The following is a 19,272-nucleotide window of genomic DNA, read 5'->3' as shown; positions in this document are numbered from 1 at the left end:
AGCAAGGAGCCTGCCTCCCCCTCTCTCTCTGCCTGCCTCTCTGCCTGCTTGTGATCTCTGTCTGTCAAATAAATAAATAAAATCTTTAAAAAAGAAAAAGAAGAACAAAAGGAGAACTTATGCTATCTGATTTCAGAACTTACTATAAAGCTGCAGTAACCAGGTCGGGATGGAATTGGTATAGGCTAGATACATGGGTGGAACAGGGTCCAGAAATAAACCCTCACATTAACTGTCAACTAATTCTTGGCAAAGTAATGTAATTACTTTGTAATTACTTGTCAAGTAATTCAGTGAGGAAAAGGGTAAACTTTTTACAGCAGTGCTGGAACAACCAGATAGCCATATGCAAAAGATTCATTTAGACCCCCACCTCACACCACACACACAGAATTAACTTACAATAGATCATAGAGCTAGAACTGTAAAATTTCTAGAAGAAAACATAGGAAATAATCTCACCTTGGATTAACCAGTAAAAGCAGAATCCATAAGGAGGATATTGATTTAAAAAAAAGAGAGAGAGAGAGAGAGAGAGAGAGAGAGCGCTGCTGCTCTTCAAAAGACACCACAAAGAAAATGAAAGAACAAGCTATAGACTTGGAGGTGATATCAGATACACACCATGTACCTGATAAAGGACTATGTCCAGAGCATATAAGAAATTCTTACAACAAAATTTTAAGAGGACATACCTTTTTTTTTTAATGGGCAGAAGATTTGAATAGATCTTCATCTAAAAAGATACATGAGGGCACCTGGGTGGCTCAGTGGGTTAAAGCCTCTGCCTTCGGCTCAGGTCATGATCCCAGGGTCCTGGGATCGAGCCCCACATTGGACTCTCTGCTCAGTGGGGAGCCTGCTTCCCTTCCTCCCTCTGCCTGCCTCTGTCTACTTGTAATCTCTGTCTGTCAAATAAATAAATAAAATCTTTTAAAAAAAATAAAAATAATTTAAAAAAATAAAAAGATACATGAATGGCTGATAAGCACATGAAAAGATGCCCAACATGGTTAATCGTTGGACAAACACTACCTAAAACCACACAGAAATACCACTGCATCCCTACTGGAATGGCTATGATCAAAAAGACCAAAAATACCAAGTGCTGAAGAAAACGGAAGTCTCATACACTGCTAGTAGGTTCGTGAAATGGTACAGCCACTCAGAAGACACTTTGACTGTGTCTTTAAAAAGGAAAACATACTCTTGCCACATGATTTCACACTCCTACTCCCTGGGATGTGCCCAAGGGGAATGAAAATATATATCCACACAAGGACTCATAGGAAATGTTTAGAGCCCCTTTATCTGGAATAGCCCCAAGTTGGATGCGGTGCATCCCCATACTCGGTACAATTCAGCAATGAGAAGCAATGAACTGCTGGTCCAGGGATGGGCTTCTGCAGCCTTATGCGGAAGGAGGAGGGCAGATACAAGTACATCTCTCCTGATCCCCCTTCTGTGAAATTTCTAGAAAAGGCGAAACTCCAGAATCAGCAGTGGCTTAGCTGCCTGATGCTGGGGGAGTGGTTGGGGGTGACTGCAGAGAGGCACAAGGGAACTTCGGGGGAGATGGAAATGTTCTGAAACCGCACTGTGGTAACGGGCACACAATTATACGGATTTACTTTAAAAAATCATCCAACTGACCCCAGTGGAGGAATTGTATAGTATATAAGTTATAACCCCCAACAGAACAGTTTATAAAGCAGCAGCAACAGCAACACAGAGAGGTGTTGAAAACTCAAGTCAGACTGCCAGGTTCCCGCCCCAGCAGCTGTCACTTACTCTCTGTGCTCCCTTGGGCACGTCGCTTAACTTTTCTGGGTCTCAGTTTGTCCAGGAAGAGCTCAGAACGGCACCTGAAACACACAAGTTCACCACGGCTCTTCCTGCAGCCGCACTCTTCCCTCCCTGGGCTCCTGCCTCTCTCTCCTGCCAAGCGAATTCTTGCTTAGGATCTGTGCGCTCAGTAGGCGTGAACACTCCTTTCCCAGGCTATGTCCATCGCTGGCACGTGTCCACTCCGGTGTCACCTCGGAGAGGCCTTCCCTGACCACCCAGTCTTCAGTGACACCCTGTGCACCACTCACTCATTCATTCAGTAAATCGCATTTTCTAGTACTAATAATAAAGTAACATTTTTACTCCCATTTTACAGATGGGGCAACTGAGGCTCAGAGGGCAAAAGTCCTTTTGTGCATGTATTTAGTTCACCACCATTCAGTTTACTCATTTACCACCTCGCACCCCTTAGAATGGTCACTGTCAAAAAAAGAAGGAAAAGGAAGGGAGGGAGGAAGAGTTGACCAGGATGTGGAGAATTTGGATCCCTGTGCACTGCTGGTGGGAAGCTAAAATGATGGAATGCTGGAAACAACAGTAAGTGGTTCCTCAAAAAATTAAAAAGCAAATGATTATATCCAGTAATTCTACTTCTGGGTATCTACCCAAAAAGGCTTGAAAGCAGGGTCTAAAAGAACCATTGGGATCCCCATATTCATAGCAGCATTATTCACGATAGCACAATGGACGCAATCCAAGTGTCCACCGGCCGACAAATGAATAAACAAAATGTGGCATATGGTCCTAACTAGGGTGCGCTGCTCAGTGGGTTAAGCCTCTGCCTTCAGCTCAGGTCATGACCCCACGGTCCTGGGATGGAGCCTGGCATCGGGCTCTCTGCACCACTACGCCTGCTCTTCCTCTCTCTCTCTCTCTCTCTCTCTGTGTCAAATAAATAAATAAAATCTTTTTTTTTTTAATATAGTATATGGGGGCTCCTGCTGGCTCAGTGGGTTAAGCCTCTGCCTTCAGCTCAGGTCATGATCTCAGGGTCCTGGGATCGAGCCCCACCTCGGGCTCTCTGCTCAGCGGGGAGCCTGCTTCCTCCTCTCTCTCTGCCTGCCTCTCTGCCTACTTGTGATCTCTCTCTCTCTCTGGCAAATGAATAAATAAAATCTTTGTAAAAATTTTTTTTTTTAATTTTAAATGTCGTGTATGGTACAATGGAATGTTATGCTGGCATCTGCAGCAATATGGACAAAACTCGAAGACGTGATGCTAAATGAAATAAGCCAATCACAAGAGGACAAGTACTACGTGATTCCGCTTATGCGCAGCTCCTAGAATAGTCCCATTCGTAGAGAAAGTAGAATGGTAGAGGCCCGGGGCGGAGGGAGGGGAGGAATGGGGAGTTATTATTTAATGGGGACACAACACAGTTTTGCAAGATGAAAAGAATTCTGGATATGGAAGGTGGAGACGGTCACACAACACCACCAATGTACCGAATGTCACTCAACTGTGTGGTTGGAAATAGTTAAACCAGTTAGTTTTATGTCATGGACGCTTACCACAATTATTTTAAAGATGTTATTTATTTATTTAAGAGAGAGACAGCACAAGCAGGGCAGAGAGGGAGAAGCAGACTCCCAGCTGAGCAGGGAGCCCAATGTCGGGCTCGATCCCAGGGCTCTAGGATCATGACCTGAGCCAAAGGCGGACACTTAACCGACGGAGCCACCCAGGCGCCCCGGCGTCCCACAATTTTTTTAAATAAATATTTTTGAAATGTTAACTCTTGAGAACCAGAATCTTTATGGCATACACGATCTCATTTATTGCTCACCACAACCCTTTGATGGCAGAGTTACTTATTTTATTTCGTGAATTGACAGAACTGAGCAGCAGAGAGATTTGGTAACCTGCCAAGGTCACAGGTTTCATCCCAGGTTGTCAGCCCTCAAAGATCCCACCTGTCTGCCGCATCTTTCTCCTCCACGTCCCTCTCTGACTGTAAGAAACCTCACCTGTACCCGTCCCTCCTTCCTGCAGGCACGGCGGGGATCTACCAAGGAGCAAATGGCCTGACCAATGCAGCCGGATTCGGAAGTGTGCACCAGGTAGACGTCGCTCCCTGCCACTTGTATTCCACTTCCTTAAATAGCCCCCTTAAATAAGGGCACCCCGAGAGTCCACTCCCACCCAAGCCCCCCACCAGAAATGCAGTCTCTGATGCCCGGGATTTAGTGACCACAGGAGTCAGATCATGCACAAAAAGACCATCAGAAAGATACAGGGTAGGGGCAGAGAAATTGGAATTACTAGCAGGTTTCCAAGATGACACAAGCGATATTATATATAACATCTTGCCTGAGCCCGAAATGCCCGTGTCTGTTGAATCTAGCATGTACGAAATGCAAATGCTTGTGCTCTCTTGACCTTCTCAAGCGTGAGGCTCCATCATCTTCACCTCTGCGTTCCAGGGCCAAGTGCCCAGCGCACAGTAGGGGTTTTATAAATGCTTGTTCAATCACACCAGGTCAACCCTGTAAAGATGAACACTGGCCAATAGTTTGTCTTGTTTTCCACTTAGTAAATTAAGAATGAGAGGGGGAACTCTGTCCTATTTGTGCATCTCTTCTATTAAGTCTAAAATTATTTCAAAACAAAACTATTTCAAAACAGTTACTTCAAACATGCTTTCAGGCTGGCATTAAAACAAAATTACCACAAACTAGTTGGGCTTTATGGAATATTTAACGTTTAAATAGGAGGAATGCACTATGTCTTCTTCAATGAGCTAAAGAATCTAAATGATTCAAACCTTGGAAGATTGGGAGATAGTTTCTGTAGTTCTGTATTATTCTGAGTATACTATGTACATGGATAAAATACTCGTAAATACAACAGTCCTTTTTAGTGTGTGGTTCTTCACTCTGGGTGTCTGCCCATTTCACCAAGAGGAGCTTGTCAAATGCCACCTCCAGAAATTCCAATTTTGTAGAGCTGGGGTGGGGGTCCAGGAAGCTGAACTTCCCATGAGTTTTCATAGGGTTTGAGAAGCATTGGTTTATGGTGGTTCGGGGGCAGAATATTGGAGAGGTAGGGCTGAGGGTCGTGGGGGGAAGGGAGAGAAAAAATGAAACAAGATGGGATCAGGAGGGAGACAAACCATAAGAGACTCTTAATCTCACGAAGCAAACTGAGGGTTGCTGGGGGGAGGGGAAGTAGGGATAGGGTGAGTTGGGTGATGGAGGTCGGGGTGGGTGTGTGATACGGTGCGTGCCGTGAAGTGTGTAAACCTGGTGATTCACAGACCTGCACCCCTGGGCAAATAATACATTATATGTTATATAAATAAAAAGAATAAGTAAAAAAAAGAATATTTGAAACAATGACTACTGTGGGAGACTTGGAATATCAGGCTGGGTTAAGCAAAACTTGGTCAAAAGGGGATTGGCATTCTTTGATTTGATCTCTAAGATTTCCTCATAGAAGATTCTGGATCCCTAATGCTGTATAGGTGCTACTGTATTTGTACCTCCCATGAACTTAAAATGTCACCCAGTCTCCTGGGTAATGTGGTCCTTATAGTATGTGTATGTGTTTATAGTATGTGTATAGTATGTCCTCTAGTGTATGTGGTCCTTATAACTCATTCATTGGTTCATTGATTTAACTAGTATTTATTGAGTTCCCCTCCATGCCTGGCACTGTTCCAGGTACTAGGGATATAACAGCAGTCAAGGCAGACACCGACAGAGCCACACCCACATCCCTCAGGGTGCACCTGCTGGGGATTCCCTAGGACCAGAGCACAGGGCAGGAGGGAAGTGCCAGGGAATGAAGACCGCTGACCGCTGAGAGCAGCTCTCAAACAAAGCCTAGCTGGAGACGGTGGATGGACATCCCAGCTCCCTTGCCCCTGGGAAAGATCGTCCTGAGGGTGTTTTATTCCATTGCAGTGTTTCCCAGGGGACTTCCTTCCAGTTCCCACTGAAAAGCCCCCAGACTGGCTGCTTTTTTACTTCGTCTCTTCCCTGTCACACTTCCCCATCCCCCAACTGGGGTCTCTTTCGCCTCCCAAATACTTGCACTTGCCTCCTTGTCTCTGAGTCTGCATCTGGGCAAGTCCCTGCCCTCAGGGAGCTTTTGTTCTAGTGGGAGGGATGGAGACAGGCCCAGGAGACCCACCCATGAGGCCTCTCACCGCTGTCAGCCTGTGACTGGGCCGACAGAAGGTTCAAACAGGCTTCTTCACTAAAAACTCCGTGTGTTTCCCTTTCTAGGACTATCCTTCCTATCCTGGCTTCCCCCAGGGCCAGTATTCCCAGTATTACAGCTCGTCCTACAGCCCTCCTTACGTCCCGGCCAGCAGCATCTGCCCTTCTCCCCTCTCCACTTCCACCTACGTCCTCCAGGAGGCATCTCACAGCGTCCCCAGCCAGAGTTCTGAGTTGCTTGGCGGTAAGTGTAGTCGCTGTCTCGTGGTTATTATTGGCTATGATCTGAGCTCTCCTAGGAAGGGTGGACCAGACATGGGTCCCAGGTGTAACGAACCAGTCACCCAAGAGCTAAATCCAAGCCTCGGATATATTTGGTTGACCTCTCTCTATGTGTGTGTCTTTAATTGTACCCATGTTTAAATTTTTTAACTAAAAATTCTCATTTCTACTTTGCCTTGAGAGTAGATCTGGTCTTCTCTCAAAAGCAAATCTGTATCTGGTCCCTTAGGTCTCCCTTCCTAAGTGACAACATTTGGCTGGCTGAGTAATGTCTGTCCCATTCAGACAGGGCACATGTGATTCCACATCTGGCCAATGTACATCAAGTTCATTACCCACATGGCCCATGCGGGCACTGGAGTTGGTGAGCCCTAGTCCTCAAGGAAGGGAAACTAGTATTTGTTGCCCATCTGCGATGTGCCAAGCATATATCTTGCGGTCTTCTCATTTTACTTATTTGTGTATTGGTTCCACAAATATTTATAAAGCACCTGCTGATTTCCAGGCACTCTTTAGTTTAAGAAATAAAATATAGTGCAACATCGACTTGATTCTTACAGACAGGAATTAAATAATCACATAAATAATTACAGATGATGATAAGGAAAGTCACAATCCTCACAAAAACTGGCTTTTAGGTACTTTCTCTTTTCCAGATAAGAACAATGAAGATCAGAGTAATAAGTAATTTGCTAGTAATTGGTGGAACTGGGATTTGAACCCATGCCTATTGGGCTTCATAACCAGTGCTCCTGGATATTCAATAGCCACACATAGCTCAGATTATGTTATCTAAAACCCATTTCAGAACAGAAGGGCGGGAGCATCAAACCTTGGTTCTCTCACTGAGAATTCTAGAATCTTTTAAAAAGACCTCATGTGTATGTTTTCAATAGCACAACAGCTTTAGAAATCCCTTCTTTTGGGGTGCCCGGGTGGCTCAGTCAGTTAAACATTTGTCTTTGGCCCAGGTCATGATCCCAGGGTCCTGGGATCAAACCCTGTGTCAGGCTCCCTGCTCAGTGGGGAGTCTACTTCTCCTTCTCCCCTGCCACCCCCTGCTTCTGCGCACATGTGCCCCTTTTCTCTCTCTCAAATAAATAAATAAAATCTTTTTTAAAAAGAGGAATCCCTTTTATTGGTCAGGACTTTTTAACTTCAAAAGATAGAAGATGCAACTCAAAAGTTCAAGCAAAAAATTGATTTTTTTAAGATTGATTTGTTCATTTTAGAGAGAGGGTGCACACATGAGCGTGGGAAGGGTAAAGAGAGAGAGAATCTCAAGCAGACTCCCACTGAGACGGACACAGGGCTCAATTTTACCACCACGAAATCACGACCTGAGCCAAAACCAACAATCAGACGCTCAACCAACTGAGCCACCCAGGTGTCCCCCAAAAAGGAATTTTTAAACATACGTAATCAAGAAGTATAGGGATTCCAACCTGGGTCCAGGGGTTCAGATGATAATTTGGGGCTTCGGTCTATTTATTTCCTCTGGCTCTTCATTTTCCTGGGTTCATTTCACTCTCAAACAGGTTCTCCCATTATGGTGGCAAAGATAATCACTGGCTGCTCCAGGATTCAGACCTGCCTGCTTATCTACCCCTTAGAGAGATTTCCTCCTTCCTAACAGCCCCTGGAGAGGTCCCAGGCATGCTTCTGTTGGCCCAGCTTCGGTCCCATACCTGTCCTCACACCAGTCTCTGTGGCTGTGGATAGAATGCTGGGATGAGACAGCAGACCTGGGTCTCATGCCCATAGCAGGAGCTAGAGTTGGGTCATCGTCACCCAACCCCTACCCAGGGGAAGACAAAAGAGACAGTGGGTGGACCAAAGAAACAAGTATCCACAACCCGTGATTAGGGGCTGGAGCAACATACGGGAGCATCCGTATGTCCCGACCCCTGGGTGATGTACATCCCTGTGCAACTAACTCAGAGCCAGTGGGTTCATTCATCCAGTGTGCAAACTCTCGGAGAGCTGCTATGCACAGATCTTCTATGAGATGGTTTAGGCTTATCATTAAATGACATGACAGCAATAAATTAGAATGCCCACATGTAAAGTAGATATCATTGCATTTTGTTCTCTTTCCTTTTCAGTGGGTTTTTCAGAATCCATGGATATTCTGGGGCTTGTAGAAGCTAAGCCAACATGACAGTATGTGGCCATTCCTTCAACAAATACTGGTTGATGGTTAGGAAAAGAACAGTAGTGGAGACTAACTTCTTTTGTTCCTGAGGTTGTTGGCACATCGCTGGGGACAAGTTAAGTGTCCTTGGTTTGGTGACAAATGGAGATAACATGGCCAGGCATTTTTAAGTCAGTTTTGTTTAAATAGGCTCCACGTCCAAAGTGGAGACCAGTGCAGGGCTCGAACTCATGACCCTGAGATCAAGACTTGAGCTGAGATCAAGAGTCAGATGCTTGACTGACTGAGCCATGCAGATTCCTTTTTAAACCAGTTTTTAAGGAAGTTTAGGGCTTATGCATTGATTTCCATCATTGTGGTTTCAATACAGTATTTAATGAATTCATAGTGCCTAGGTAACAACTTCTAAATTGCTTTCTTTGAAGGGTACGAAGTTTAAAAAACTTTTCTTGGTCATGGTACTAAATTATCTTTGACCATCCTGGTTTTCAGAGTGGGGCCACTCCAACCGGCTTCAGAGAGGAGATATAAGCAGGAAATCCTTAAGTGGATGCCACCTTCTATGTATAATTTGGAACTGGATCCCCAAGACTTACTTCCCAAGACTTTGGGCTATGTGGAAAGGTTATCTTTGTTCTCCATCAAGAGCAAACATGAAGGTTCATTGTATCTCCTTGAAATTTTTCTTTATTATGTGCCCCTGTTCTTCATTTATCCCTTGGTCTAAGGTTCAACAATAAGTGGTTGAGATGGTTTTTACTGTGTGTCTAACAAGTTCAAATAAAATCTAATGACATAAATAGTTGTCAGCTGTAACTAAGGTCTCTCGCCTCTTTTCCCCAGTGTCTATTATAAACGAAGGGCACATAAGCAAGCACGTGTGCACATGCGTACACACGCGCACACACACACATGCATGCACTCTCTGAAAATTTCCCATAAAAACTCCACTTTTGAAATTCTCCAGGATCTCCTTGAGTGGTTGGTTTCAAATTCCAGAGCCCCAAGAGGTTTATACATTACCAATAGATGGTGTTCCCTCTCTGCACGGCCTGGATACAGTATCCTGATTCCTTCTCCACCCCGGCTCCCAGCCCAGCCTGCATCGATATGCATTAACAATTATATGAAGTCCCAACAATTTACAGATGATTGCAGGGCAATTCGCTGAGGTGGAGGGCAAAATCTGAACATACAATGTTACTCAAGAGAAAAAACAAATTAGTAGTGGTTGCTTAAGAGCTCTTTTCAGACTTTTCAGTATGATGCAGATTATCTAAAAAGATAATTGGATAGACTTTGGAGCTCCTGATTCTCATGCCTTTGGATTCTAGGACTTATACCGGTAGGTCCTGCAGACCTATACCGGGGGTCCTCCAGACTCCCCCTACCCAGTTGTCAGGCCTTCAGCATCAGACTAAATTATACCATTGGCCTTCTTGGTTTTCCAGCTTGTGAACACCAGATTGTTGGACTTCCTGACTTCTTTTTTTTTTTTTTTAAGATTTTATTTATTTCTTTGACACAGAGAGAGAGATCACAAGTAGGCAGAAAGGCAGGCATGGGGGGGAAGCAGGTTCCCTGCTAAGCAGAGAGCCTGATGCGGGACCTTGATCCCAGGACCCTGGGACCATGTCCTGAGCTGAGGGCAGAGGCTTAACCCACTGAGCCACCCAGGTGCCCCAACTTCCTGACTTCTATAATTGCATGAGCTAATTCCTATAATATATATATATATATAGGTGCCTGGGTGGCTCAGTGGGTTAAAGCCTCTGCCTTCAGCTCAGGTCATGATCTCAGCATCCTGGGATCGAGCCCCACATCATCGGGTTCCCTGCTCAGCAGGGAGCCTGCTTCCTCCTCTCTCTCTGCCTGCCTCTCTGCCTACTTGTGATCTCTGTCTGTCAAATAAATAAATAAAATCTTTAAAAATATATATATATAAATATATTATACACACACACACACACACACACACACACATATATATATATATATATAAAACATGCATCCTATTGGTTCTTTTCTTGGGAGAATCCTGATTAATATACCATGAGTCAAAGAAATAAACAAAAGAAAATGTAAAAGTATTCTGAATTTAAAAATTAAAACATGATATGTCAAAAATTTGTAGAATGTCACAAAAACAGTACATAAAGGGGAAATTTATAGTACAAATGCCTATGTTAAAAAAGAAGAAAAATTGCAAGCCAAACACCTCATCTTTCCCCTTAAGAAACTAGAAAAAGAATGGGACGCCTGGGTGGCTCAGTTGGTTAAGCGGCTGCCTTCGGCTCAGGTCATGATCCCAGCGTCCTGGGATCGAGTCCCACATCGGGCTCCTTGCTCAGCAGGGAGCCTGCTTCTCCCTCTGCCTCTGCCTGCCATTCTGTCTACCTGTGCTTGCTCTCTCCCCCTCTCTCTCTCTCTGATAAATAAATAAAATCTTTAAAAAAAAAAGAAACTAGAAAAAGAAGATCAAATTACAGTCAAAATAAGAAGAAGGGAAACAAAGATCAGAGTGGAAATCAATGAAAACTGAAAGAAGAAAAAAGAGAGACAAAATCAATGAAACCAAAAGCTGATTCTTTGAGAAGATAAAGCTGATAAAACTTTAGATAGGCTGATACAGAAAAAAGAGAGAAGATATAAATAACCAATAACATGAGAGTGGTAGCATCACTATAGACCCTACAGATATTTAAAGACAATAATGCAGTTTTGTGAACAACATCATACCAATAAATTTAATAACTTAGATGAAAGGGACAAAGTCCTTATAGGACAAAAACTTCCAAAACTCCCTCTAGAAGAAATAGCTGACCTATACAGGTCTATATCTTTAATAAGCCTACATCTATTAAATTAATTGAATTTTTTGTTAGAAATCTTCCCACGAAATCAACAGGCCCTGATGGCCTCACGGATTAAGACTACTAAACATTTAAGTAAAATCTGTCAATTCTACAAACATTTTTAAGAAAATTGAAGAGGAAAGAATACTTCTCAACTCATTCTATGCTGCCAGCATGACCCTGATGCCAAAACTAGATAAAAACGTTATAAGAAAAGGAAACTAGTGGTATGTGGGTGGCTCAGTCATTTAAGCATCTGCCTTCAGCTCAGGTCATGGGCCTGGAGTCCCAGGATCAATCCCGGCATTAGGGTCCCCACTCAGCCGGGAGTCTGCTTCTCCCTCTTACCCTCCCCTGTCTCATGCACTCTCTCTCTCTCAAATAAATAAATTTTTTAAAAAAGGAAACTATAGACCAATATCCCTGATAAATGTAGATACAAAATTTCTAAACAAAATGTTAGCAAATAAAATCCAGCAATATATGAAAGAAGAATAATACATTATGTCCAAGTGGGATTTGTCCCAAAGATTCAAAGTTGGTTTAAAATTTGAAAATCAATATAATTTGCCATAATTAATTAACTATTAACTAGAAAGAAAAAAAGTTAATCAAAATAGATGCAAAGAAAGCATTTAACAAAATTCATCATCTGTTCCTGATAAAAATTCCAAATTAGGAATAGAAGGGCACACTTTATTAGAAAAAGACATGCTATGGACTGAATATGTGTATTCCCCTTCAGATTCATATGTTGAAGTCCTAATCCCCGAAGTGATGGTATTTGGAGATGGAATCTCTGAGAAGTAACTAGCTAATGAGGGTGGAGCCCTCATGTATGGGGTTAGTGTCATTATAAGAAGAGACATGAGAGATAATATCTCTCTCTCTCTCTCCACCATGTGTAGATATAACAAGAAGGCATCCATCTGAAAACCAGGAAGAAGATTCTGACTAGGAATAAAATTGGCCAGTGCCCTGATCTTGGACTTCCCAGCCTCCAGAAATTTGGGAAATAAATCTTTGCTGTTTAAGCCACCCAGTCTGTGACATTTTTGTCATAGAAGCCCAAGATGACCAAAAAAGGATAGCTGCAAAAAACCTACAGCTACTCCCCAAGATCAGAAGCAAGACAAAGATGTCTACTCTTACAAATTATAGTCACCATTGTACTGGAGATTCTAGCCAGTGCAATAAGGCAAGAAAAATAAATTAAGTTCTCCGTATTGGAAAAGAAGCAAAACTTTATAAAGGGAAAAGAAATAAAATGATACAGTCACATATGTAGAAAATTAATAGAATTTATTAAAAAGCTAAAACTAAAAAATGAGTTTAGCAATGTTTCAGGGTACTAGGTGAATATATAAAAATCAACTGTATTTCTATGTAGTAACAACAAGCAATAGGAAATAGGACAGATTTGTTTTTTAAAGAGTTATTTATTTATTTAAGAGAAAGCATGGGGGAGGGGCAGAGGGAGAGAGAAACTTAAGCAAACTCTGTGCTAAGCACGTATCTGTCTGTGAAGGTTGATCTCCAGACTGTAAGACCATGACCTGAGCCAAAACCAAGAGTTGGACACCTAATTGACTATACATCCCAGGAACCTGAAAATAAGATAGTTTTAAAGGCCATTTATAGTACTATCAAAAAATATTGGGACACCTGGGTGGCTCAGTGGGTTAAAGCCTCTGCCTTTGGCTCAGGTCATGATCCCAGAGTCCTGGGATCGAGCCCCGCATCGGGCTCTCTGCTCAGCAGGGAGCCTGCTTCCTCCTCTCTCTCTGCCTGCCTCTCTGCCTACTTGTGATCTCTGTCTGTCAAATAAATAAATAAAACTCTTTACCAAAAAAAAAATATTGAATACTTTCATTTCAATGCTATTTCACTTTATTTCATTTCATATTCAGTGCTATTGAATAAATCTAACAAAAGATGTACAAGAGGTGTACATTTAAAACTACAGAGCAGTACTGAAAGAAGAGAAGACTTCAGTAAAAGTAAAGGGCTCACAGCTCAGAGGACTTAATACTATTAAGGTATCAGTTCTCTGGGATGCCTGGGGCGCTCAGTCATTAAGCATCTGCTTTCAGCTCAGGTCATGATCCCAGGGTCCTGGGATCGAGCCCTGCATTGGGCTCCCTGCTCAGCAGAAAGTCTGCTTCTCCCTCTCCCACTTCCCCTGCTTGTGTTACCTCTCTCGCCATGTCTCTGTCTGTTGAATAAATAATAAAAATCTTTTTTAAAAAAGATATCAGTTCTCTACTAATTGATCTATGTATTTAACATAGTCTCTGTCAACATCCCACTCTTTCTGTAGAGATTGGCAAGCTGATTCTGAACTTCATAGGGAAAAACAAAGGACTTAGAATAGTCTCAGTAGGTCTGATACAGAAAAACAAAGTTGGAAGGCTAACACAACCTGATTTTAAGACTTACTACAGAGCCACAGTAATCATGGCAAAATGGGAGACAAGACAATCATGGCATAAAGATAGACAAGTAGATCAAGGTACCAGAATAAAGAATGCAGAAATAAATGCACATGTATTCAGACAAGTGATTTTTTTTAAGATTTTATTTATTTATTTGACAGACAGAGAGCACAAGTAGGCAGAGAGGCAGGCAGGTGGGGTGGGGGAGGAGACTCCCTGCTGAGTAGAGAGCCCGATGCAGGGCTCGATCCCAGGACCCTGAGATCATGACCCAAGCCAAAGGAAGAGGCTTAACCCACTTAGCCACCCAGGTGCCCCAGACAAGTGATTTTTTATAAAATTTCAAGACAATTCAGTGGAGAAAGGATAGTCTTCTCAACAAAAGATTCTGGAACAACTAGATATCTCTATATTCGGAAAAACTGTACTTCAGTCCATATCTCACATGACATAAAAAAGTTAACATAGAATAGATCATAGACCTAAACATAAAACCAAAAAACTTCTAAGGAAAACAGGAGAAAATCTTTATGACTTTGGGCTAGGCAAAGAGTTCTCATATAAGACACCAAAACATCCAAAAAGAAAATAAATTATATAACTTGGCTTCACAAAATTTTAAAACAGTTGCTCTTTGAAAGACACTGTTAGGAGAATGAAAAGAGAAGACACCGTCTGGGGAAAAAAATAATTGCAAAGCATGTATCTGAGAAAGTATGTTGTATTAGAGTTCTCCACAGAAATCAGTAAGAGAGAGAGAGAGCAGGAGAGAGAGATTAAGAGGAGATTTATTGTAAGAAATGGCTCAGATCAGCAAGTCCCATAATCCACCTCCTGCAAGCCGGAGAACCAGGAAAGCCGGTAGTGCAATTTAGTCTGAGTCAGAAGGCCTGAGAACCAGGAGCTTCAATGTCGGAGGCAGGCAAGGATGGACATTTCCACTCAAGAAAGATAATTTGCACTTCCTCTGCCTTTTTGTTCTATGTGGGCCCTCAGTGGAATGGGTGACGCACCCAGAAATAATGCTTTACCCGCCCATCAACTTGACACAGAAGATTAACCATCACATGCATGTAATATATAAGGAATTCTCAAAATCCAAGACTAAGAAAACTAACAACTCAGTAGCGAAATGGGCAAAATTTTTGAGCAGACACTTTACCAAAGAAGACACAGGAGACATAGGGACAGAAAAAAAAATTTCTGATCATTAATTAAGATGCTGATCATTAGTTATTAGAGAAGTACAAATCAAATCCACAATGTGTACCTCTTAGAGGAACTGTAGTTGCGAAGACGGACCATACCAAAGGTTGGCAGGGATGTGGAGCAAACTAGAAGTCTCTTACCCCTCTGGTGGGAGTGTGAAATGTACCCTCTGGTACAACCACTTTGGAAAACCATTTAGCAGTCTCTTAAAAAGTCAAACATAGACTCACCACCTGACCTTTGTAATCACACTGGTGAAAAGAAGGCTTACATGCATATCAGGATCGATGCGTGAATGTTCACAGCAGCTTCATACCGTCCCAGAACTGGAATCAATCAGAATGTTCATCCACAGGTGAACAGACAGAGGATGCTATATCCATGAGACAGAATCGTGCTCAGCAACAGGAAGGAGTGGTCTGTCCATATACGTGACAACACGGATTGAATCACAAAAAAGTAATTCTGGCTGGAAGAAGCCAGGCAAAAAAAGAATACATACTGCCTTATTCCATTTATTTAAAAACTTTGGGGGCGCCTGGGTGGCTCAGTGGGTTAAGCCACTGCCTTCAGCTCAGGTCATGATCTCAGGGTCCTGGGATCGAGTCCCGCATCGGGCACTCTGCTCGGCAGGGAGTCTGCTTCCTCCTCTCTCTCTCTCTCTGCCTGCCTCTCTGCCTACTTGTGATCTCTGTCTGTCAAATAAATAAATAAAATCTTTAAAAAAAAAAAAAAAAAAAACTTTGGGGGCGCCTGGGTGGCTCCGTGGGTTAAAGCCTCTGCCTTGGGCTCGGATCACGATCCCAGGGTCCTGGGATCGAGCCCCACATCGGGCTCTCTGCCTGCCTCTCTGCCTACTTGGGATCTCTGTCTGTCAAATAAATAAATAAAATCTTTTTAAAAAAAAAAAAACGAAACTCTTGAAAAAGCAAACTAATTTCTAATGAGAGAAAGTGTATCAGCGGTCACGTGGGGAGTGGGACTGGAGGAGGAGATCACAGAGGGTTTACAAGGAAACTCTTGGAAGTCATGTAAAAGTGTAAGGAGGGAGAAAGGGAAAGAGGGAAATGAGCCCAAAAAAGGTTTATGTAAATTGCTTTAGCCTGTGTACCTCTGACTGTGAACTTTGACTCCTGGCACTTCGTTCTCAAGAATGTAAAAAGTTGGGGAAAGGGCTGCTTTCAGAGGTAGGAAGGGAAACTCTTTATTTTTTTAAGATTTTATTTATTTGAGAGAGAGAGAGCTTATGTGGGAGGGGGTGGGGAGGAGGGGCAGAAGGAGAGGGAGAAGCAGGCTCCCTGTTGAGCAGGGAGCCCCTACCTGTGGGAGGCTCAGTCCCAGGACCCTGAGATCAGAACCCGAGCCAAAGGCAGACATTCAGCCATGCAGACGCCTCAGGAGACTCAGTATATTGGCTTCCCCCACATCTTACGTAGACATTTCTTAGACGCCGGGTGTATCTCCCTTTTTAAATAATATTTTCCTGGGTTTTGAAGGGATCAACATGTTTTCTAAGCCCCCATAGCCTCAGAACTACCATATGAATCAGGATAAACCTTATCTACGACTCTTAAACATCTGTGAATTTCTCTACTGCCTCTTCCCCGCCGTCCAGAAGAAAGTCTTGGCAAGACGGATATTTGGGAATCTCTCATGCTGTGTCCTGAAAATGCTGGGGAGTTGGAGATGGCCCCGCAGTCCTGACAACGCAAAACCAAGCCTTTTCCTATTATGTCCTTAGTCTGCTAAGAAGTTTTAGAAATATTAAATAAACCAAGTTCAGTCCCTTGGGTTTTGGAGGGAAATCGTCCTTCCAGGGTAGGGAAGAAAATCAGTCCATTGCCAAGTAGTTTTAGACAAAAGCATTTCCCTCCTTATGATCCAAGAACTGGCAATTATGGAAGGAGAGATGAAGTCCTCAGGATGCATTTAGGAGCTAATCCCAGCAGTTGTAAAATGAGAGAGCCGGATGGGGTGCCCTCAGTGGTTCCGCGCCATCGTAGGCTTCTGTCACTCTGGCGACGGGGACTGGCCCAGACTTGGCTTCTGCCTCTAATATTAGTGTCCAGGGTAACACCAATGAATGTCATACTACTTCACAAGTTCAATAAAGACAATAGACTCTGATAAAAAGCCATGTATTTCAAACTTCCGTGCTTAAAAACACAGCACAGCGCAGATGCTGGCTTTGGGACCTAGGTCCCAGGAAGGTACTGCTCACTTAAGCAGGGTCATCAGTCAACTTCCTGAGGGAATGAGCAGGGCAGCCTCTCTGTGCCTTCTAGAAGCTCCAGCTCAGTGGAAGCCACAGGTGGCTGCGTTCTGCCCTGCTCCCTCTCACTGACGCCACATGTATGTGGGCCCGGCCAGAACTTAGTTCCGATTGTTTACTGACGCGTCCTCAGGGCCAGCCCTGTGCTTTTCATAGAGAACAGAACAAGCCACAGAAAGCAACACAGAGAATTCTCCCCGTATACCTCCCACTCACCCAAGCCGGGTGTCTCTTAAAGATAGAAAAGTTTGGGGGCACCTGGGTGGCTCAGTTGTTAAGCTGAGCCTTCAGCTCAGGTCATGATCCCAGGGTCCTAGGATCGAGCCCCGCATCAGGCTCCCTGCTCAGCAGGAAGTCTGCTTCTCCCTCTCCCACTCCCCCTGCTTGTGTTCCCTCTCTCACTGTGTCTCTCTCTGTCAAATAATAAATAAAATCTTTAAAAAAAAAGAAAAGAAAAGAAAAGTTTGCTGCCCTGCTCCTTTGAAATACTGATTTTCTTCCTTCTGTTTGTCTAGGCTTTGGGATATCGAGTTGCAAACATAAAACTCTGCTCCCTATCCCTACAGCTCCCCCAGCGGCCCACCCTCCCTGCCCTACATCTCCCCTCAGGTGTCCCCTTACCCGTGAGGCCCTCCCTGACTAGCTCCGGAGCAGTTAGTAACCTCCCAGCACTCCCCGCCCGCATCCCATTTGTAACACTGGTCCTTGCCTAGTCTCTTAGATCCTCACTTGTTTGCCTAAGCCCCTCTCCTCCCTCTAGAAGTTAAGGTGTGTGAGAAGCAGGGCCTGGGACTATGCCTGCTCAGTGAGCCCTTGCTCCAGGAGGGAATGGTGATGAACAGGCAGCCGGAGGGACCATCCAGAGCAGTTCTGATCCCATGAGATCTTTGCCTTCTGTGCTGCCCCTGGGGCCTAGAACTGTGGACTTGGTTCTGGTCGGGAGATATTTTCCTGGGAGGAGACACTCAGCCGAGCTTCTGATATGTCCACACTTCTGTTTCCTGCACCAGGTGAATATAACACGCACAACGGACCCTCCACGCCGGCGAAAGAGGGAGACGTGGACCGGCCGCCCCGGGCCTCCGACGGGAAGCTCCGAGGCCGCTCCAAGCGGAGCAGCGACCCCTCCCCAGCAGGGGACAGTGAGATCGAGGTAACTCCAGACTGCCTCTCGGGCTTGGGGAGTGTAATCTCCACCTGTGGCCAGAACAGGAGTGGGGGGGGGGGCAAGTTCTGTCCACGCACACAGGGGAGAATGGCCCTTTGTGTCCACAAAGCTCCATAGCAGAGGAAGGGATGCTTGATGGGAAGGGAGAGAATTCTGTTGGCCATGGGAAGCACTGTTGACAGACCAGGCTAGGGAGAGTGACCCTGGAGATAGCAAAGAAAGTAAAACACCGGTTCTCAAGCATAGGCGGTAGCAGATTCACCTGAGGCCCGTGAAAACCCAGAGGGCTGGGCCCCAACCCAGAGTTTCCAATTTGATAGATTCAGGGGCTGGGTGGGGTGCTGAGAACTGCATTTCCACCAAGTTCCCAGAACATGCTGATGCCGCAGGGTTGAGGACCACACTTTGAGAGGCCCTGGTAAAGACACCAGTGGGCAGTGGGCTTTCCCAGCTGGGTTGGAGGGTTCCTAACCCTGGCTACCTATGAGTATCACCTGGGATGCTTTTTCAATTGCAGGTACTCAGGCCCCCTAATTAAATACACATTTCGAGGGAGTTCTTGGGCACTAGCTCACAACCTGAGCTGCACCTTCGAATCTCCTGGGGAGCACTGAGAGCCTTCATTCTCAAGCTGCACCCCAGATCAGTGAAACCCAGTTCCTTGAGGAAGGGACAAAGGCATCAGCATTTTAAAACTCCCCAAGGGATTTCCATCGCGCAGCCCAGGCTGAGAGCGGCTGGTCTGAGGGATGTGCCGATCTTTATTGTAATAAAGCAAGTGTGGAATTATTGGTCAAGCACTGGCATTTTCCCAAACAAAAAAGAACCACATGCGTGAGAGAAGGGGGATGGTTACTAGTGGGGACAGAGGCAAAACGGATGCTC

At 44.3% G+C, this 19,272-nt stretch overlaps 1 protein-coding gene across 2 annotated transcripts in view; it reads left to right on the top strand.

The window, feature by feature from the left end:
* Nucleotides 1–19,272, top strand: part of EYA2 (EYA transcriptional coactivator and phosphatase 2) — a 273,313-nt gene that overhangs the window by 162,884 nt on the left and 91,157 nt on the right. For both annotated transcript variants that reach the window (XM_045082132.1, XM_013053222.2), the window contains 3 exons: nt 3,841–3,908; nt 6,078–6,255; nt 18,230–18,372. In XM_045082132.1, coding sequence (XP_044938067.1) covers nt 3,841–3,908; nt 6,078–6,255; nt 18,230–18,372 — 389 coding nt within the window. The remainder of the gene's footprint in view (nt 1–3,840; nt 3,909–6,077; nt 6,256–18,229; nt 18,373–19,272) is intronic.

Source organism: Mustela putorius, unplaced genomic scaffold (genome assembly GCF_011764305.1).
Source record: "Mustela putorius furo isolate JIRA1106 unplaced genomic scaffold, ASM1176430v1.1 tig00000592_pilon_pilon_pilon, whole genome shotgun sequence".
In the NCBI taxonomy this organism is placed as follows: domain Eukaryota; kingdom Metazoa; phylum Chordata; class Mammalia; order Carnivora; family Mustelidae; genus Mustela; species Mustela putorius.
The sequence above is the reverse complement of the archived record's forward strand: the minus strand, read 5'-3'. Positions and strand labels throughout refer to the sequence as shown.